Genomic DNA, 22,105 nt, shown 5'->3' with positions numbered 1-22,105 from the left:
CTTGTGGGGCAGCATGGCTCATGCATATGGGGCTCATCCTCCTCTGCTTCTCCTACGGGCATGTGTCTGGGGTCCCAAAGGTGCCACTGGGGCAAAACATGTACCAGAAAATGATGGCCCTCCCTCAGAACTTCTTTAAAAGCCATACCTCTGGTTTGAACATCTTTCTTACTCTCTTTAAATGTAATCAGCTTCTGTGGCTGGTTTTAAACCCCAGTTTGAACTTCTCTTCTGCGTAGCTGTTTTATGTGAGATTCAAAGATAACGTGAGCAGAGAGTGATTTAAGCCATACGTTGTGTGGTTCATTAACATATAAAATATGCATAAAATACATATTCATAGATAATATGTAGCTGTGTATAAAAGCATAAAGATAGTTTTATAGAACTAGTGAAATAAACGATGCTTTTGAGCTTTCATAAAGGGTTGATCATATACTACTGTATCAATAATTACTTACTCACCCCTTTGCCAAACTGCCCATTTATTCAACTTGACAACCTAAATGGAAACTCCATCAGGTGTGCTTCAGTAAATATTCTGTTAAACAGCGGAAGAGCACAGAAATGTTAAGTGATAATAGGTTTGCATCTGGTTTGTGTTTATTTTAATAGGTTGCTTTCATCTGGCAAGAGATTACTAATTACATACTCCACTATCAAGTATATACTTATATGTAACTTAGCACCTGAGAAATAAGTAAGGCTTAGAAAGGATTTTCCAAAGCTTGTGTGCAATTGTAATAACTAGCTCAGTAGGATCTATGTGCTTGTTTGTTTCCTAAGAGATGAAGGGTTACATGGATTTGAATTAAGTTTTAGCCTGAATATTTATTTTTAGTGTATTTACTTGGCTGCCTGCAGATAATAGGAGTTTTGTGGCAGATTGATTGACAGATAAAGGATACTTCATTTCTGTTCAGCAAATTAAGAGAATTCAGAAAAGCAAGAAGCAAAAAACCCAAATTATTCTTAAAATCCTGATGTTAGCAATACCTGTGAACATGAAGGATAAAATCAGTGAACAAAAGCCATTTCTCAGTCAGTTATAAATAACTGTATGGTACAAGCAGTGTTTTTCAAGGAGAAGTAAAATATAAAACTGTTTCATGAAATTCTGCTAGTTATAAAATATTTTATGTGTAAATTATTCTGCCTTCTCAGTGGCAGCAGCTGCATATATGGTGCACTGTGTATATGATGCATTAAACAGATTAGGGAGATTTATGACAAAATCTATTGAATTTCTGCAATAAGTTTTATCAACATTTGAGAATCTATTGCTTTGACCTTTCTTTGGAAGAAAAACATTCGATGTGTTTATTTTAGCAGTTGAAACAGTCTGTACATTCTTATAGTGTGTTTATTTCTTTAAGTGATATTTACTCAGTGTTTAATAAACATAGAGCTGTTGTCATTCAACTATAGACCAGAAAGCATCTATATAAAAATCCGACTTCAAGTCTTGATTTTTTTCTAACAATGTGTAGACACCTTTAGAAACATAGTCATAAATTATATTCCTAAATATAAATTAAATCATCAACAAAAGAATTTCAGTTATGTCTCTTTTTTGCATTAGTAAATGAAGGAATGTGACAAAATGTATTATTTTGTACTTTGCTTATAGAATCCCATGCAGGTGTACTGGGCAGTTATAATTTCTTGCCACATCGTTGTCTTTGTTAAAAATTTAATTATTCACTTATGGGGCACTGCCATGACCTTTTTAAAAACAGAAGAGGTCATTGTCATACTTTCCCTCGGCACGTTATGAAGAGGTCCAGAGACAGGAGGGCACTGCACAGGCGGTACTGAAAAGGTCAATGCAATTTGGCATTATTTTATCTCTTTTTCAGATGTTGAACTCTGGTTAGAATGCAGAATTATTCTAATTAATTATTTATTATGTCAGCTTTCATTTTTAATACAACAAAGATTTTTTTTAAAGTGTTTTAGCTAATTATTATTTTTATCAGTATTGCTGTAGTGTGAGCAATTTGATAGAATACCAAGTTCTCAGTTTGCATTAAGGCCAGGCAGATCTTCTTTAGAAGCTTCCAGTATCTTGTTTGCCACACAGATTTGGAAGACTTTTACCATTTTATCAGACACACAAGAAGGCAAAAGTAAGATGGGAGAAAGAAGTAAATCTGAACTGTAACCCCCATGTGCTCCTCACAGGCACCTTCTTCCAGGTCGACACTCCTGGAGAGCTGTGGTAGGCAGGGCACACTTTCGATGCTGTTGAGGTGTTATATATGGAGGTGCAATAGGAAAAGCAGATGTGTTGGGTTTGGAGGCAGCCTTGGGACCTCTGAGACTGCTGTATCACAAGACCTAGTTTCCTATAGAGCTATTAGTTATGCTATTCAAATGAAATAAGGCAAATATTTGCCTTTTCACTCATGCACTTCAGGCCCCAAGTTTACTGTATGGCAACGCATAGCAATTTTACACACAAACACCTCTTCTGGCAAAAATTCAGGCATGGAGACCTGATGTGTTTCACAGCACAAAACTCTTATGCTGACAAGATACCCATAGCAATGTTTGATGTACTACTAAAGTTATTTGTACACACGGTTGTGTATGTGCCAGATATAAAGGCAATACTTCAAAATAGAAATAAACACCTGAAGAGAGGGTACATGACTTTTCTATGCAAACACAGTTTTACAATAATCTGTGGTGTGTTTTTAAGGAAGGTATGAGATTAGGGCGCAGTCATCATTGGGAGTGGGGCAAGAAAGATAAAATATGACTGTCCATTTTTTATTTTTATGTTGTTTCAGGTGTCATTAGGTAAGTCATTAGGTAACGTATAGCTCTCTCTGAGCTCTGACAGTGCATGAGCAGGACGCTTTACAAACCTGATGTAGAGTCACCTCCCCTGTGCTCCTTTTGTCCACAGCATAGCTGCCAGTCGGATGGGAACTCCATCTACTTCCACGGGACAGAAGGCAGTGAGTTCAATTTTGCCACAACTCGGGACGTGGACCTCTCCACAGAGGATGCCCAGGAGCAGTGGGCAGAAGAATTTGAAAGCCAGCCTAAAGGGTGAGTGCCCCTCACCTGTGCAGGGCCTTAAGCAGATGTGCAGCATCACTCCAGGGGTGTGGAAACTGGATAAACAGAGAATTCCATTTTGTCTTTGCTGTGTAGTCAGGGAAGATCGTGACTAGGATAAATAGCAGTACAGTAGATAACAGGTGATTGTGGATTTTAGGAAGGAACAAGTCCGGAAAGCCCCAAAGGAACAGTCAGTCTCCAGACCATCCTGTCACCTATGTTTTTCATGAAAAAAGTCATGTTTGTGAATTTTGCAGTCATTCTGAAGAAACACATGATGTTGATCTGTTTTTTCATTCACACCTGAGTGCTGTTAACAAACTCATATCCATACAAAATCCAATTCCTTGAGAAATTCATCCCCCTCTAGACTGCCACTGTGAGCCACACTTTGCCATGAGAGATCTCCTGCCTGTGCAGAAGCCTGCAGGTGTGGAGCAGGTGGAGGCAAGACAGCTGAAGCAGCAGCCTGCTCTCACCTTCCAGAACCGAGTGCATGGCCATGCCTGCCATGCAAGAGCTGAGGATCTGGCTGATAATTTACTGGTTTTTACTTTAAATATATACATCGGGATTCAAAGAGTATCTGTAAAGCCAGATCCAGCAGGGACTGCTGCAAACGCACGGAAAATAAAGAAGCCATCTAGGACAGCAAAATTGCTACTCTTAGCAAAACATGAGTGAGCTTAAAAGAAAAAAAAAAAAGTGTCCTGGTAAAGTATTATTTTATATACCTTGGTGTATAAATTCTGACAAAAAGAAAATGGCCAACAATGTGGTCTTGATTCTTTTTTATTTATTTTTTTTTAAAAAAAGACTTTAACTAGTTACTGTAACCCCAGGGCAATGAGAAACATACACTGCTAATTTATGGGTCTCTACCGAATATTGATTTTAACCTACAAAGTACTTCAGATCATTAGCAGCTGATTCAAATGCTGCCTATGCTGTGCTGAAGGTAAAGAGCACCTTTATAAGAAATACATGCTAATGTCTCCTGTGGACACATAGTTTATGTGAGGCTTACAGAAAAGTATTCACTGTGAACTCTGTCCCAGTTTGAATAATTAACCCATGGCACAGCAGGTGCTGTTTTAGACAAAGGAAAGAAAATGAGTATGTGTGGTGTGTTGTGTGACTGTGTGGGATACGTTTGAGATGTTCTCTTAGCCTCTTTTCCATCTTGAAAAAACAGGATGGCAGTGTTACATCTGTGCTGTCTGCAGGTCCTGTCTCTACTGAACCAGGTATTTAGTTAAGCTAAGCTGGGCCAGCTGCAACCCTTGTTAACAAATACACAATTTCTTCCAAATTAGGAAGGTTACATTTTTGCTGTCATATAGTGCGTAGCTCAAATCGCAGGTGCCACCACTCCCAGCTAGGAGCAAGGCAGGGTGCAGCCAGAAGATGCATTTTGCTCTCTCATCCTGCTTGCAGTCCCAGGAACCAGATCCTGATCTGCCCTCCTGCATGTAAAACCGTTGTGATGTGGCAGCCTGCCCTAGCAGGTGGCAGTTTTGTTTTCTGAGGCACTAAGCAGCCAGCCCAAGGCCTCAAACCTTTTTCCCTTGGGTTTTTTGTTTTTTTTTTTTTAATTTTCAAATTTTATTCTATATTAGAAACTTCCTCCTTACAATTGTTGCTCTAAGAATGGAAGATTAAATTGCATGCAGCCATGAAAACACACTGAACTCAGGTGATGTTACAGATTACATCCCCATCATATAAAATTGTAACCACCACTGTCCCTATCTGCAACATTTCTGTGGGACTTTGCTTTGGGAATTGTGCATGACTGCAAATATATGTGCCTCCTTAATTCCTAGAGAAATATTTTTGAATGCTGTTTGAACTATATTTAAAGTACCGCTTTACTGTATTCAAATAGTCACAGAAACACTTTCTTTATACCTGAGACAGAGCTTGCAGGAAGTTCTCAGGCTCCCCTTTGTAACATCAGCTCTCAAAGGAAAGGCAAAAGCATCCCTCATAAGGGAGAGAGCAAAAGGAAGCTCAATGTAGGGCTCACCACCAGCTGCTTCTGCACCAAGCGCTCTCAGAGGTGAGACATGTGAAAGAGCTCAACAGTGAGGGCAGAGGAGCTTATCATTGTTTTTAATAAGCAGCTGATTGGTATTTTTTGCATGTCCCACCTAAAGCAGTAAGCTACATGGATAGGGGTTGCGGTTGTTAGTACCACGCATCTTCCCACTGTCGTTCGGCTGTTTAACTGTGTAAATTAGGACCTGATCCTAAAAGTGGTCAGATCCTCACACCAGGCTGCCTCTGCCTCTAGCAGACACATTAATGCTTTGGACCTCTGTGTCCATTTGCTCTAGTTTAGGTCCTTATATTATTCTATCACCGGGTTTATAAAGAAGAATTTCAAGAGTCATGCAAGTGATAAATTAATTCAAATGTAATGTCCGCATCTCTGTCATGCCATCACCCAGGTTCCTTCTCCATTTGTCCTTATGGACAGTGTGTTGATATATTTCTATTAAAGTGCCAGTTTTTATCATGCAGTAGAACTTCCTGGGTTTCATTTCTAATGCTGCCTAAAATGAGAGGATCCTTGAAGCATCCATGATCTGCATCATTCATGACCCTGAGTTGTTTTGTGGGTCACTACTGAGAGTGTTTTAATTGAGCTAAATAGAGCATACAAAAGATCAATGGAGCATTGTGAGATTTTCTCATGTAAGTTAAAGAAGGCACAACTGTTTAATTCTGTACTTGCCTTCAGCCCAAGAGACCCATTTTTTAAATTGTATTTTGATTATATTGCACATTACCTTTACAAATTCTGCATGACAGACTTAGGGTTAGGTTAAACTGTGCTTTGGTTAAAATATTTATATAATAAAGCTTTTCAGTGATGTTAAACTCACTAATTCCTGTGTAAATGACTGACAGTTTCAAAGCAGGATTTCCAAACAGGCACGCTGCTGGTCTGTCACAGCTTAGGTCAATAAGGAAACTGGCAGCTTTTTGGAAGATCCTAAAAATAAATTTTGAAATAGTTGGAATGGTTAAACTGATAACTAGACTGTTGAGTTCTTGAAATGACAGGTTTTGAAATTGTCTTATGGCATATAGCTGCTCGAGATTATTTCTGCTGGAGGGAGAGAGGAAAAGGCTCTGCCTTCCCACAAAGGTTTCTGAACTGCAATTTTTTCTCATTCATCCTGAATCTTGCTGGCTAGTTAAATGATTGGATTATCAGGATTTAGTGATTCTGAATAATTTCATTGTTTTATCATCTTTATAATTTTAAAATACTGTATTATGAATTAATTAAGACTTCAACATGAATAATAATGGATCAGACCAAAGTAACGTACAAGTTTTCAACAGTTTCTAATCTTTCAAAATATTGTAATTGAGTTTTGAAGAAACCAGCGCTTTCATGATGAAAACATATTTTCAATTAAAAATATTTAATTGAAAAATTCTGCAACAGCTCTTTTAATTATCACTGAATAAAAATAAGATAAAATGCTGTACAGAAAACCTGAGAAAGATCGTATCATCACATATTAGAAACACAGCAGTCTTTTTTCATACTCTGTTCATGTGTTAGTTAAAAACTGTTACCCTAAATGCTGAAAAAGATGAAAAGAGAGCATTTTCAGCTATTACCTACATATTTAATGACTGTATGGCAGATATGGTGGGCATGTGCCTTTTCAAACTTCATTGAACTATAAACCTTATATTATGCAGAACAAAACAGAATGCAATTTATTTTAAACATTTTATTGTCAGAAAAATAATGAAGATGATAGAACAATACAACACTAAATATTTGGTAATAGCATTCATTAAAAGCCTCATTTTTTTAGTAATTCATGCTTTTATGGCAATTTATTTAAAATACTTGCATTAACTTTGCTTTAAGTCAACTGGGTTTAAAAGCTAGTATTGAATATGTAAGTAATGTCATAGGAGTCATGTTTGAAACACTCCATTTTGTTGTCCTCTCTAAGAGTAGAAGCAGATGCCTTTTTTTTGTATATATAAATGAACTCCTAGAACATCTTTTGTATGAGTTTATCAGTAACGTGCCACTGCATGTTCTCTGCCCCTTGTTGATCTCTTCAGGTGGGACATATTTGGAGCCGTCATTGGTACCGAATGTGGGACACTGGAATCTGGCTCAGCTGTGGTATTTCTCAGAGACGGAGAAAGAAAAATATGCACTCCTTACATGGATGCTACAGGTTATGGGAACTTAAGATTTTATTTCAGTATGGGTGAGTATATATTCCTAATGTAATACAACATATGAAGCATGTGAGATTTAAATTGTGCAGTGTGCATAGGAATTTTTAAATACTGCTCAGAAGAGGATAGCTCTGATTTGCGACTGTGATGCCCATGAGGATGTAAGACTGACCACTGCTGGTCAGACGAGAGTCCACCCTTCTGGATGCCCACACAGGTGTACAAACAGGGTAGGCGCGTAAATAGACCTCCCAGAAATATTCTCCCAGATGAGACTGACTTGCAGATGAAAATTTCTGCTTTCTGAACCAAACAGGGCACTCTGGGTTTAGTAGCCCTTGGTGTGCTTTTCTTCCATGGATTTATCCAGCCTTTTTTTTTTTTTTTTTTTTTTTGGCTGATACAAACATTTAGCGTCAGGTTAAAACAGTTCAATATAGAAGTTATATGAAGGTGTGTCCATGTCAGATCAGTGTCTAAACTTCCTTTATAGTTAGAGGAGATATGGTCAGTGTCGTTGCTGGAACAAAACGTTCAGCTCATTGTGAGATAGCTGTGCTAGACCAGCCGAGCAGCTCCCTGGACCCCACTGACTGCATGGGTTGGATCCCCACTGATATAAAGGAAGCTTAAGCACCTGGTGCACACATAGATGTGGGTTCACACTTGTTGAGTCCTCAAGCGGGATTTGTTGCACAAGCACAGGACGTTGTTGCCACTTGAGGTGTCCAGGTGTTTCTGAGACATCAGCACAAGGCTGGCAGATATAACCTGGGGCTTGGTGGAAATCACAGCCTGCTGGAGTAGCAGGTAGGTGAGGCAGCCTCTCCACAGTGTCTAAAGTGATCCTTGGTGCTAGTGTTTAACCAACTGAACCTGCCTGTTGTGCCCACAGCTCCATAGGTTAACAATTATTCATGTGAAGTAACATCTTCTTTGTCTCGGATCTTCAAATGTCCCTTATTATGTCATTAGAAGCAATAGTCATACCTTTGTCATCCTTACCACACTGCAAAGGATGATTTATAGGTACCTGTCATATCTGCCTGCAGTCGTATCCATGTAGACCCTGGTGTTCATCCATCAGAGTCAACAGGGTTGCATCCGAGGGTGAGACAGGAGTAGCACAGAGGTGGAGCAGCCTTACCTAGTTGAACCCATAGAATAGTTTCTGCTCTTACTATATTCATAAACATTTTCCTCTGCTAATGTGTTGGCCCAGGGCGAGAGTCACACAGAGTGTGCTATAGTGTGCTATGGTCTTGGAGAAGTTATGGCCTACACGTGGTACCCCTCATGAAAAGCACGATGCGGTGTTAGCATTATCTGTAGACGTTCCCTGCCGGGACAAAGTGCAACCTCAGTCATTTACCAGGGCTAAGAAAGCAGCTAAGAACAAATCCATGCTGTCACTTCCCCTCTCCACTGTTGTCAGCGCAACTGCACTAAGTGGCTGTTGCAACACACCAAAATCCCTATGAACATGGTGGTTATCGTTCATTCCCTCACGGTGTTTTTCCAGAACTTTTATTTTGCACATAGAGGAAATTGTATGAAGTTATTCTCTCAACACCATGTTTAAAGGAGTGGGGTATTTTTGCTTAAAAGTAGAGAATAATAGAGTAATAAAGGAGGAAGCAGAGACTAAACTTGTGACCTCCACAAGCAACCTTCTGAATCAACAAGAACGAACACACTTTATTTAATGAGTGGAAGACCTCATGTTGTTGTCCCAAGTTACCGCACATCTCGTCTGTGTTACATGAATTACCAATAAAGCACAGGAAAAAGAGGATGCCTTTTCTCAGTTCTTCCGAGCATTACAACACCTGCAACAGAAACAGGAAATAAATTTGCTCAACCTTCTGAACTTGGGGGAGAAGCTGTCAGCACATGCAGGGACAGAGGATAGTGGGATATCACTTGAAAAATGTATTCTGTATGTACTTGTAAATTAAATAAATAGTAGTTTAAACATTCGGGCAAGCAGAGGATTTGAAAGGACACAGGGATGCTCCTTATTATGGTATAATACACATCAAAGATGCACATCTTAACTAGTTCTGTGGACTGCTTTGCCTAGTCCATTCCAAGAACTGGCCATCTGTAATGAAATAAGAAAGTGTTTCATATATGGAACTTTTCTACTTTAGAGACTTTTCAGAGAAGCTTCCTCATCCTGTTTTTTTCTCTTGTGTTTTTTTAAATACCTGTGGTACCTGTGGTGTACAGGGAAATGGCGTTTCCTTTTTCAAATACAGATACTTTGTTTTAAAATCTTTTCTCCAGAACACCAAACTAGTGTGATGATGCCCATCTCATAACTATAATGCAGAACTTAACACTAATATTTGCCAATACACCTGCTCTTTCGGAGAAGGTAAATAAGTATTTTAGGTTCTACCAATATGAAGATATTTTAAATGCTGTCCCGTTCCAGTGAGGTGACCATGTCACATGTTTTGTGTGATGTAATAGACTCCATCCATCCCTTTGAGGATATGGTGTAGACAGTAGAAGTAGCAGCACAACAAATAAGGTACACAGCAGTCTTCCTTGTTTCCTACTAAGAACAAGTTCTCAGCTGTGAAACTATCAGCTGAGAAGTGTTTAAGAGATCCTCACATATGATGTGTGTGGCTGCACGAAGTGTGAGTACTAAACAACAGTTTACTGACAAGGACTCAAAAGCAGAGCAGTTCTATGTAAATACAATTTAAAGCATACAGACAGGGGTATTGCTTTGGGCACAGCATTTACTATTAAAATTGTTTTGATAAGATGATTGAGAGAGGTACTGGAGGTTTTCATAATTGTCAGCCCCCTTGATCTCTGGCATGGTGTATCTGATCAAATAGTTCTTACACACTGTGACCTTAGGGCTGATGATCTTTTGTTTCATATCCTAAGTTAAATAGCATCTGGTTGTAATTATTTTTGTAATTATGGCTGCATGATATGATTCCACTTTCCAATAATAAGGACTTCAATTAATTTTGTTCTCCCTCAATTGTGTGCTGTACAGGGGGAACCTGCGATTCTGGAGAATCCCATGGAAATGATGTCATACTTTATGCCAAGATTGAAGGCAGGAGGGAACACATACCCCTTGATACCCTGACCTATGCTGCTTACAAGGTAAGCCATCTTAAACAAAGTAGGTGGCTGGGGTGGAGAGATCAATCTGTTTTCAAGCCACCACAACAATGTTGTATGTTGAATTCCACAGGGATGGTCAGACATGACCTTCCCAAGCACATCAATCATGTTCAGGTCTCGCAGTGATGGGGTGCCTTTGCAGCACAGCTCTGCAGTCATTGCTGATTGCTCCACCCCCAAGCAGGACTGTGGCGCTGGCCAGTACTAGGGTAACAGGCAAATGGGCAACAGGGTTCAGTGATAACGTCTTATCACAAATAATTACTTTGTCTGCACTCAAGCTCCTGCTAGCCACGGTTTGATACTCAAGAGCCATGTCCTGAGAAGGTCGGTCACGGTAGGATCAGTGGCTGGGAGGAGAGTGACTCAGAAATGCCTGGATGTCTTTCCCATGCCTACTGCAGGAATTTTCACATTTTACACTTTTTCTTTCCCTTTTAAATAAAGTTGTGTGCCCTCTTAGAGGGTCCGCAGTGATGTGGGCATGAACTCGGCCATAGGAGGCGGTTGCTGGCAGCATGCACAGGCAGTGTCTCCTCTGCTAATAGTGCAGCCTCCTTCCAGCCACCGCCACCACCCTCAGGCAGGACACTAAGGACCTGGAGCTTGCTGCCACGATCCTTCCTGTCTAGGGCAAGGAAGCACTTAGACCACGGGTACTCTGGATAACCCAGCCATGAGGTGTCCTTATTCTGCTGCTGTAAAAAAGGCGGCAAAAATTGATATGTAGTACATACAGACATGGATGAGAGAAGAGATTGGAATCCAGTATGCTTATACAGTGTGTGGGAAATTTGGTGGTAAAGATGCAGCTGATTTCAAGCAGAGGTCTGTATGACCATTTATCCTGATATTTTGATGAGGATTAAGTTCCTTTATATTTTTGTATGCAGACAGCAAATATTTACAGTCGGGCTCGGCCTGAGTTTGGTTGAGTCACTTGCATTGTTTCATTGTGCGTGGCTTCCCTCCTCTCCTGCTTCTGTGTGAAAGACAGGGTAGAACCTTTTTAAAACTAAGGAAGCCGTAATTGTAAAATAATAAAAAATTAATTGGGTAACTCAGGGAGAGATAGGATCTGTAATTACACTGAATTCATTGTGGAGTTTTTTTTAAAACAAGCAGTTTAAAGCTGACATCCTCTTTTGACATAATAAAGTTCTAATTATGTTGCTTTAGGACAAAGGCTAAGCTTTGTAAAGGCAGTGCTTTATTTCACAACGTAACGTCCTCCCTGCATACGCCTGTGAACTCACGCAGTTACTCCATTCTCACATATTCAGACTAGACATGCCATTACCCTCCGTTTGCTTCTGTGAGCTGAAAGGCTCCAGGACAAAGATCATCTTCCATTACTAGCTGAGCACTGGCAAAACAAACTGGTATTTTTCAGAATGCAGGAGGTACAGTCTTTTCTGCAGTGCCTTTACAACCAACCAATCTGATCCCACTAAGATGAAAAGCGACACCGGTATCCAGACTGTTAATCGGCTGTGCATATAATATAAAATACTTTTATTTGGGATCTTCTGTGGAAAAAAAATGGCTAAAATAATTAACAGAAATGAAGCAAGTAAAGAGAAAAGCATGTTTGGTTCAGCAAATTTGAAGTTGCTTTTCTATTTTAAATAGTACCTTGTGACCCTTTTAAAATAGTATTTGTTTTATTTAAGCCTGGTTTAATTTCTTTTAAAGGTTCCATCTTTGGTTTCTGTTGTCATTAGTCCGGAGCTGCAGACTCCTGCAACCAAATTTTGCCTGAAGCAAAAGAGTCACCAAGGCCACAACAGGAATACATGGGCTGTGGATTACTTCCATGTCCTTCCAGTGCTCCCTTCCACGGTGACTCACATGATCCAGTTTTCCATCAATTTAGGTTGTGGAACTTACCAGCCTGGTAACAGGTACAACTAGTGAGATCTCTCTTTTGGTTATCAGCTTTCTAGTACATTTTGCTTTGTAATATCTGTATGAGTATTGGGAATTTTTTTCTCAGAAAGAATGGAGCCAATTAATAATGACAAATATAAGCTGCTCAAAAGTTAATGTTTCTCCTGATCTCCACAGACCCAGATTTATGTATCTCACATGCAATAAGGAGTCTATTAAATAGCTTTACAGGTCAAAACTTGCTTTTCTTAGTCCATTATTCTGAAATATGCTTATGATTTCAGAGCAACTTTTGCTTCGGCTTCTAATGGATATGAGATTTACCTCTTAATACTGTGTAAGGGGGAGAGTATTAAAAGCAGCAGCAGCAACCTGCCCTGCTGACCTCTCAGAGATTACTGATGCCACAAGCATATCTAATTCTTCTAAGACTGGTGATAAGTGGTCCTCATGTTACTGACTGTCAGTGCGAGGACCTCACTGTCTGTAGACTGGCCACAGAATTCTTCTTCTGGCTTCACTTCATCGGGCGATTCAATATGATTTTTTTTCCATGGAGTTATGGGAGAGGGAAAGGGAAATAAGGGAGTCATTTGCTGCTCCATATTTTGTAGAATCGTATAGTAGAACTGCCAGTACTGAGGAGTTTGGCTCTGCCTCCCTTGCGAGTGCCCTCTGCACCTCCCAGGCTGCCGTAGCTCACCCTTCCTCACCAGGCTGAGCAAGCCGCTCCTCAGCCCCTCCTAGCTTGGTGCTTGAGGCCACAGACGTCTTGGTCATCCTTTGCTCCACCTCTCCAGTTTCCTAACATCCTTCTTCAAACAGGGGACCCACAACCAAACTGTCCGCTGTCCCTCTTCCCTTATGTGCGTGTGAGACCATTTATCCTGATATTTTGATGAGGATTAAGTTCCTTTATATTTTTCCAGAGTCAAGAGTTTAAAGTAAGATACTCTAAGTGCTTTCACATCCATGTCCTGTGGCACCTGCTTCTGAGTGGAGAAGGCTGCGTTAGCACTGACAGTCCAGGCAGCCAGGCAGGGCAGCAGAATTCAAGGGGCAGCAAAAATCAAGGCATTGCACTTATCTCTGCTAGGAAGGGAAGGCAGCAACGTTTTTCTACAAAAGTGAAAACTTTTCCTGTAAACACCCTTGACCTGTAAACGTGTTACATAAAGTCTCTGTCTCAGTCTGTTATCTTATGGGGGCTGGTATATATTTGGAAAGATTAATATTCTTCCTTTGTGTAAACTATTTCTGAAGCAGAAGTGAGCTTCTTCATAACAAAAGCACTGGATCCCCATTATGCCTATTTGTATTTCCCAAATAACGCAGCATGTCCCATCTCTTGGTGTACAGCATTATTCAGAATGCTTTCATTACTTGCAGATGTGAGACTCGCACTGAATATATGCAGCAAATACAGCCCTCCAAGGTATCAGTACAGTTAAATCTGAAATTAGTCAAAACTTCCATGAACCGTTTTAATACACACTTACAATATCACAGTGATGGTACCTTTAAATGAAGTAATATTCTCAGCAAATTATAATGAAAAGTTATAATCCAATAATTTAGTATTGAGGTGATGAATTATGACTTTTCTAATGTCCCACTGACATTACATAAAATCAAACAGAATATTAGAAGCTAATTATATGGAGGAAATTACAAGAGTATTTCGGTAAAATACTAAATCCGTAATAAATCAAGCACTTTTTGTATTACTGTTTCAAGGTCTTCAGAATGTAAGACATCTAAGGATTTCCTTACACTCTTAAATTGTAAACAATGGGCTTTATGAAATATGCAGTGAAATAGGGAAGGAAAATATTTTTTTTCTGAAAATTGAACTAGTCAATTAACTTTGGGGGGAATGGGTTTAATAGCTCGTTGCCATAGACTCAGTGAATGGTCTCATAGTTTCCAGTTCTCTAATGTCACTGCCTGCACATGGATGGTTTGGTTTACTACTAGTCTATGAAACTAGAGAACTGCAGCCTTTTGCCAAGCAAATCTGGAGTTTTCACATGTGCTCATGTCACAAAATTCACCAAAATTCGCCACTGAGCACTCCAGGCTCTGTGAGGTGGAAGAAAGCCTCAAAAGATCACTGTAGCTGAGCAGTGCAGAGGCTCCCATGGCCCCCGGGGGCTGTGTCTGCCATGGGGGCTCTCTGAAGGATGAGTGCCCTTCCCCCAGTCCCCTCCACCCTCTGTGGTCCTCACCAGGGGCTGCCTGCTTTCACTGTTCCACGGTGCCTTTCTGATCCCTGTTTAGGCACAATGGTTGGAGGAGGCAGGTGACTGGGGAGTCCAATGAAGTCAATACTTGTCAGCAATGAAAGTGAAGAGCCAGCCAGTGCGTGGATAACTAATGGTCTTTTACCACCTTCTGAAGATGTAATGGTTAGCCGCTGGCAGTTGTGACTGTCCTGTGCTCACATGATGCTGTCTAGCTCTGATTAACGCAAGTTTTCTCCTCATTATTTTTGAAACCATTTCTAGCTGAAATATACAAGTAACATCAGCTCATTTAACAGCAGCGGCCTAAAAAAAGTGGCTAGACTGTGGTAAAACAAGGACTAGATGTTTAGACAGTCCTCAATCTATAAGCTACCCTTTTGGTTTTTAAACACAGATTTGTTTCACATTTGTATTTTCAGGAATTTTTGTATTCAAAGTCTGCTTAAAATTATTTCACATTTCATCGTCAGTTATTAGGAATAGCAGATTTGGTGGTTTCTCAGAGTTGATACTGCTACATTCGTGTCTGTGCCAGGTGGGCTCACGGTGTCTTTCTACTTTCTTTCCTTCACTGTGTTATCAGTGTCAGCTTGGAGTTTTCAACCAACCATGGTCGTTCCTGGTCCCTGCTTCACACCGAGTGTTTGCCTGAGATATGTGCTGGGTCTCACCTCCCCCACAGCACCGTCTATGCCTCTGAAAATTACAGCGGGTGAGAGTGTTCTCTGCAAAGCTGAGATGCAAGATTAGAGAAGTGAATTATAGGTGACAGAAGAAAACAGCAAAGCGCACCACCCTGTGTCATCTTTCATTTTTGACTGGCTGAGGATAGCAAGGAAGGGGTGTTGTGGTCTCCCTGGCTGCCCAGTAATGGAATTTGAAATACATGGGGCTGCTTCTGTGGTATAATATTATTTTTCTGATGCTGAAGATAAATAACAAAAAAAGCCCAACTTGTGGACAGCATGCTGGTAATTAGAAGAAAAGTTATACCTTGTCAAAGCCACAGAAGTTTTCTTCTTAGTCAAAGGAACCATCAGTCAAAACCATATTTACATCCTCAGGCACCTTTACTCACTTGGAATCCCAATGCTGGGTTATAATAAAGCACATCTGTACTTCTGCAGATGGAAATGGATATTAGTGTCACTTTGTTACACCAACCCTTCTCTTTATTAAGTCTCTTCGGTTCTGTTCTGACCATAAAATGAACTGTGACACCTTGTTGCGCGGTGCAAATCCCATGTCTGTGTATCCTTCGTATCCTAGCTTCCACAGACACTTCACAGCCGTGGCAATGACTATGGGAAGAAAGTGTATTTGAAGCATTGCTGTGATCTGGTGACCCCACTCCCCATTCCTCTACCATTTTCATAGGAACCATGACCCACAGTGTGTGTAGGAAGTGTAGCCCCCATGGATGATACGAGAATGATGGCCCAGACCGCAGCGGGCTAAATTTTCTCAACCCCAAGGTTTTCCACCAAACAGAGCTCAGTTGTACCAAAAAGTTTAATTCCGTATGCAATTTAGGACATACTCATTGTGACAGAAGCTGCTACAGCAAAGCAGGTTAAGGTCTTTGCTGACTTCATGCATTCATACCGGGGGGGGCGGGGGGATGGCTGGGTTTGATAATATAATAATTAACATTCATGTAGTGTATGAAAATATCATGGGTTATATTCTTTTTCATTTGTGTTTTCTAAAGCTGCAGTAACTTCACTCTTTCATTTGAGCAGATTTTAGAACTAAAAATTCTCACAAAACTTCTAGTATAAGTAAACAAATCTGCAAAACATACGGTTGCTTAATGACTATCAGTGTAAAATGCTAGCATTTGTTTTATATGTATTTCAGGTGGAACCGAATAACTATTCCCCTTCCCAATGCTGCATTAACAAGTGACACCAGGATTCGATGGAGGCAAACTGGACCAATCCTTGGAAATATGTGGGCAATCGATAATAGTTAGTATTCTTATCCATAATCATGATACATCAGAAGAGTAAACTTCTGTATGCTGTTCCAAGTAAACATATTGTCTACAATCACAAGTCAAAGGATTTTCAGTTTGTTACATTCCTTTTCTTCTTATCTGCAATTGGTAACAGGTGCATTTTGAAGAGAGAGGGGAATTCTGCCATTTGAAAAGACAATAGCTCAGTAGATTGCCTTTTTTTTTTTTTTTTTTTTTAAAAAAAATAATGGAATGCTTCCCAGGAAAAGATATTGGTGGCAAGAGCTTAATATAATATTTCCTCTGACTGCTTAGTCCTAGTTACTTTGGTATTTATGTACTACACTGCACTATTAAGGACACGTACTGCGCCAGCCTAAGCAGCAGTTGCAGCATCTGGGACATATTTTTCCTTCTGGACATAGAAGACCTTCACAAAGCAGTGCTGCTACCAAAAGACTGACAAAACTTTTACATTGTTCACAGTATCTTCAGGGGGGAAGTACCATCTGTTTCAGGGAACTGTTCTTCCTTTTGGAAATTATTTTTCATTTACCTGTTCTTTAAACAGATGTGAAGAACTGGGAGAAGCCTATACTGACTCATATAATTATAAAACTTAGTGCAGAGGATAACCAGGGCCAGTCTTGAAAGGAAATACTTTAAAGCACAGAAAAAGTATTTGGCAACACAGGATAAAATAGATACAATGTATGGAATGCAGAAATAAGCATGATTGAAAAAGCTAACTATGAGAAGATGCAAGTTTTTTTAGCATGCGCATTAGCCCTGAATGATATGGAACTAACTACATCCAAAATTTGTTTCTTTAGATGTGTGAGGTATGCAATTTAAACATTTATGGTGATGTACAATAGCCCGTGAAATTTTGTAATGATTCCCAGTAAGGTTTGATAAGGGAGCCTGGGAATGGCACACAGTTACATTTTGCAAAATTCTTAAAATAGATTAATGCCTACTTTTGAAAAGAAAATCCTTGAAGCTGATAAGGCAGTGCCACAAATGAAAGTTTTTCATGGAAAGTAATGAAAATTATTCTCTTAATCATATGACTGGGAATTAGCATCATCTTAACATTCTGGATAGCCTATTAATGCTTGTCTTTAGAGATAATGATATGCATCAAAAAGAAAATAAAATTAAGGGAAAACTGAGGTATGTAAACTTAGATGTCTGTGAGTATCTGCAAAAATTAGTTCCAAATTCTTTACAACAGAACAAAACAACAAGATTCTGAAAATCAATTGGCAATTCATCTGTCTGTGCCACCCTTACTTGCAGAACAAAATACAATTCCATCAAAGGATGCTGCATGCTCCAGTGTGTGCCATCCCAAAAGAAGTTTTACCAACTATCTGCCTAAAAAGTGCTCATTCCAAAATGCATTTGAGGTGTAGAACCATGATACGGGAATAAGGTCTTAAAGATGAACATGTTTCTGAGGTTCTGCATGCCTCTTTGTTAGATACTAGTGCAACTGAAGCTTTACACCTTATTGTAGGAAAAGCCTTATAAATATTGTCAAGCCACTCAAATTCTTGAAGAGAGGAAGATTTTCAAGGATTCAGCACTCTGACTTTTAGCTTCACAACTGTTTCTTATGTGAATTAAGTTTTAAATGAAATCTGGAAGCCGGCCATCTTTTAGAAACACTGGAAAACTGCCAATTTCCATAAAGCTTTTTTCATTTTGAACGACAACATTACGTCTTTAACCCTTCTACTTTTACCACCCCCTCAAAAAGACCTCAAAAGACACAAATAAATCAAACAGAACAGAATTTTTGCACCCTGAAAAGTGAGAAAATCTAGAAATCACATGAAATCTGATGGGGAGTTAGTTACAGGGAGTAACTAACAGGGATTTAAAGTGCATCTGCCAGGGGGTACTGACACACTGCTATGATGGGCAGCATCATAAATCTAGGAGAGGGAATAAGTACAGCTTGTTATAAATGATTTCAAATTGGTGGCTATTTGGCTGACATTCCAAAAGTCACAGTGTGAGTGGATAACTCCAAGTAATCGTCATTCTTCAACAGAAAAGATGACGCTATTCATGGTTAAGGCCTGTTTATCATATTGTATTGAGAAAACATTGCCTGTAAGTTACCACTTTGGGCTACACGCAGCTTAATGCATTTGGTCTATAGCCAGATCAATATTTTCTTTATCGTAGTGCAGAGATATATATTGTACTGAGATTTACTCATCTTTCCATTCTTCATATTTATCACAAAGTATCAACACTGTCGATTCGGAGTCATTGGAGGAAGGTGAAGTAAAAGAATAAAATAAAACAAGTCTGGAGTATTTTTGAGCACATATTATATGGAGGTTTATTCCATTTGAAAGAGTCAGTGAAAGTGTATGATATTGCATAGTTACTTAAGATATATCAGGGCAGGTTTTAATTCCAGTAAGTCCTGTGAATAACTATGTGGATTTCAGTGAAAGAAGCAGTGGCACATTTTTAAAATCTGCAAGACTGCTATTGGAATGTACTAATATAGGTATTGGATTACATCTCCAAAATAAGATGAAGAAAAGGGAAGGCAAGAAAATGGTCAATGCATAGCAAATCATCTGATCTCATTCACAGTCTTAGAAAAATCAGGTAAATTAATTAAAACATCACTCAGGCCACACATAGACATTACCCATTAAATAATAAATTATCCATGGCTATCCTTGATACAGTCAAACACATTTTATCCTTTTGTAGACCTCTTGCAGCTAGTGGGATTAAGATAAATACAGTAACTGTATGAGCAGGTCTGTATACTTTCTTGTATTCATTATATTCTGTTTATCACATAACACACATTCGTTTAACTGGTTTCTTTTCTCTGCAGTTTATATTGGTCCATCTTGCCTCAAATTCTGCTCAGGGCGAGGACAGTGTACGAGAAATGGCTGCAAGTAAGAGTTATAATTCAGTACTTGTATTCAATTTCTGTCACATAGTTCACTTGATGATCTGAAAGTTGAAGTGATTTTCATTTCAGCCATTGCTTTTTTGAGATGACTAAATATAAAACTAGCATAGCCTCCAGAATGCGTAAAGCTCGCTGGAGAGCTAAAGATCAATCTTCCTAAACAGCAGCATATTTAAATATTTTTTTATAATTTTCTTTTGGGAGAGAGTCTAACTTTCAGTTTAACTTAAAATGTGCTACAGACCACACCGAAATGTCAGCGATGCATGCTTTATACTGGTTTTAGAGGTGATTTGGGACTGTATCACTTTCATATTAAATTTTGGGAAAGAATCACAATTTTCATAGTTCTAATATCCCATAGCCTAACAGATCTCAAGGACAGAAGGTCAGCAGTCCACTTTTTTTCTGAAAACTTGGCTTGTTAAAAGGGTTTCAGCCTAAAAAATAAAGCTATTTACTCAAAACCTGTAAGCCCATTCAAAATGTTGCTGTACTATTTTTAGTTATTAACAACAGCGTGGCCCACAGCGTGTTCTGTTCTGATACTCAATTTCTTGTAATCACATCTGACACACTACAGATAAAATCAAATTAATCATCTTATATATGAACAACTGTAAATTATGTCGGCAGTATTTTTGTTCCAAAAATGAATAAAAATATTTCTGTATTGAGTGTTATCTGTAGATTGGTGGAGTGTTCATAACTATGATTTTTCAAAATTGGAAAAGTAAGCACTAGCTAAAAGGACACCACTGGCTATGCAATACCTAAATAGAGTTTAAAGAGGTTCTTGGTCCTTAGATTTCAGAGGGACTTGGTAGGCATCTTCACTTCACGGACAAGTGCAGACACTGTTGGTTTGCTAAACAAGCCACAGGAGAAGACAAGTCATTAATTGTGCTGTTCAACCTTCCTCACCTGCAGGTGCGACCCTGGCTTTTCAGGGCCGGCGTGTGAGATGGCATCGCAAACCTTTCCCGTCTTTGTCTCGGAGAGCTTCACCAGCTCCCGCCTTTCCTCCTACCACAGTTTTTACTCCATCCGGGGGGCTGAGGTCAGCTTCGGCTGCGGTGTCCTGGCCAGCGGCAAGGCCCTGGTCTTCAACAAGGATGGGAGGCGCCAGCTCATCACCGCCTTCCTTGACAGCTCCCAGTCCAGGTGAGAGGGAAGGAGCAGTAATATGAGGCAAAGAATTTGGGGTACCCCTCCCCTTCCAGCTACAACCTTGTGTATTATTAAGCCCGTTGTTTTAGCAGGAAGAAAAGTTTTTAAAAACCATCTAGTTCCATATTTTCACGGTGATTTCATAGCCTTGCCTTTTTTCCTCCTGCTTTGTAAACAACAGAGCCCAAAACAGACTGGAGGGAAGTTATTGTACAGCTCGGATGGAAAATATGAAATGTTAATATCAAACCTGAGTGTCAAAGCCAAGTGCTAATTAATTATTTATAAGGTTGTGTTTATTTGACATCTTGTGGCAGCTGATTAGATCCATTCACTATGTCTCCCTCCCCTTCAGTGCCTAATAAATAATTAAATGCTGTAATGATTGGCATTTTTTAACTATATGTGCCACATTGCATTACTTGACAGTAAAAACAAATCATGTGTACAAAACCCCATAACTGATATTTATCAAAATTTGTCTGGATTGAGAAGATCTGAAAACAACCCGGTTAGGAAAAAAAAGCCAAAAACCAAACCGCTATGCAAACGGTACCCTATAAATACTTGTGTAATTCTGATTCAGGTTCCTGCAGTTCACACTGCGCCTGGGCAGCAAGTCAGTGCTGAGTACCTGCAAGGCACCCGACCAGCCCGGGGAAGGAGTGCTGCTGCACTACTCCTACGACAACGGGATTACTTGGAAACTACTGGAACACTATTCTTACCTCAACTACCATGAGCCAAGGTACGTACATAAACATTACAAAGAGTGTTATCTACATGCAGGTAATGCTGGTAGTGGCAGTCTATGTCAATGTGGAGAGTAAGTACATCTGCCCATACAGTGTGGGGGTGAGTGCAGTGAAAAACTTTTACTGCACCCTGAAAGTTACTGCTTTGCCTTAAAATTTTGCAGCTGTTTTGGGCACTTCCCATTTTTGCCTGCTTCTGTAAAAATGAATGTATGGATTTAATGGCATTTAAGTCTTGGGTGATGTGACAGAAGAAGCTGAGGCAGTGCGGGATGAGGGATAGAAATGTACTTGTGGGAAACAGAGGCATGCCTCTTCCCATGGAAGCAGCCAATTGTAAAGAAAAATTAACATAAATTATTTGTAGCTTTGAAGCCGTAGACACCTTCACTACACCATCCTCTGGGATTAGGAGTTTGCAGTCAGTGCAGGACAGCTGAGATCTGATTGTGAGGGTCTCTCCAGGTCAGCAGGCAAGTTGTGCCTGCTCCCACTGTGACTTTGTGCCCGTGCCTGTGGGTCAGACTCGGTGCCCTGAGAGAACCTGCTGGTGACTGTGCCTGGGAATTGTACAAGTCACAAAGAAACTGAACAAAAAGCTCATCTCATCTAGCAGCGCTTATGTTTGGTGACAGATTTGAGAGGAAAGTATCTGATGTATTTGGAA

The 22,105-nt window shown here is 39.7% G+C and overlaps 1 protein-coding gene across 2 annotated transcripts in view; it reads left to right on the top strand.

The window, feature by feature from the left end:
* RELN (reelin) overlaps nucleotides 1-22,105 on the top strand; it is a 297,403-nt gene that overhangs the window by 176,280 nt on the left and 99,018 nt on the right. For both annotated transcript variants that reach the window (XM_040594080.1, XM_040594079.1), the window contains exons 11-19: nucleotides 2,915-3,060; nucleotides 7,177-7,328; nucleotides 10,325-10,437; nucleotides 12,154-12,362; nucleotides 15,178-15,306; nucleotides 16,455-16,564; nucleotides 19,430-19,496; nucleotides 20,444-20,677; nucleotides 21,270-21,431. In XM_040594080.1, coding sequence (XP_040450014.1) covers nucleotides 2,915-3,060; nucleotides 7,177-7,328; nucleotides 10,325-10,437; nucleotides 12,154-12,362; nucleotides 15,178-15,306; nucleotides 16,455-16,564; nucleotides 19,430-19,496; nucleotides 20,444-20,677; nucleotides 21,270-21,431 — 1,322 coding nt within the window. The remainder of the gene's footprint in view (nucleotides 1-2,914; nucleotides 3,061-7,176; nucleotides 7,329-10,324; nucleotides 10,438-12,153; nucleotides 12,363-15,177; nucleotides 15,307-16,454; nucleotides 16,565-19,429; nucleotides 19,497-20,443; nucleotides 20,678-21,269; nucleotides 21,432-22,105) is intronic.

The sequence above is a fragment of the Falco naumanni genome, chromosome 5 (genome assembly GCF_017639655.2).
Source record: "Falco naumanni isolate bFalNau1 chromosome 5, bFalNau1.pat, whole genome shotgun sequence".
NCBI classification, from domain to species: Eukaryota; Metazoa; Chordata; class Aves; order Falconiformes; family Falconidae; genus Falco; species Falco naumanni.
The sequence above is the reverse complement of the archived record's forward strand: the minus strand, read 5'-3'. Positions and strand labels throughout refer to the sequence as shown.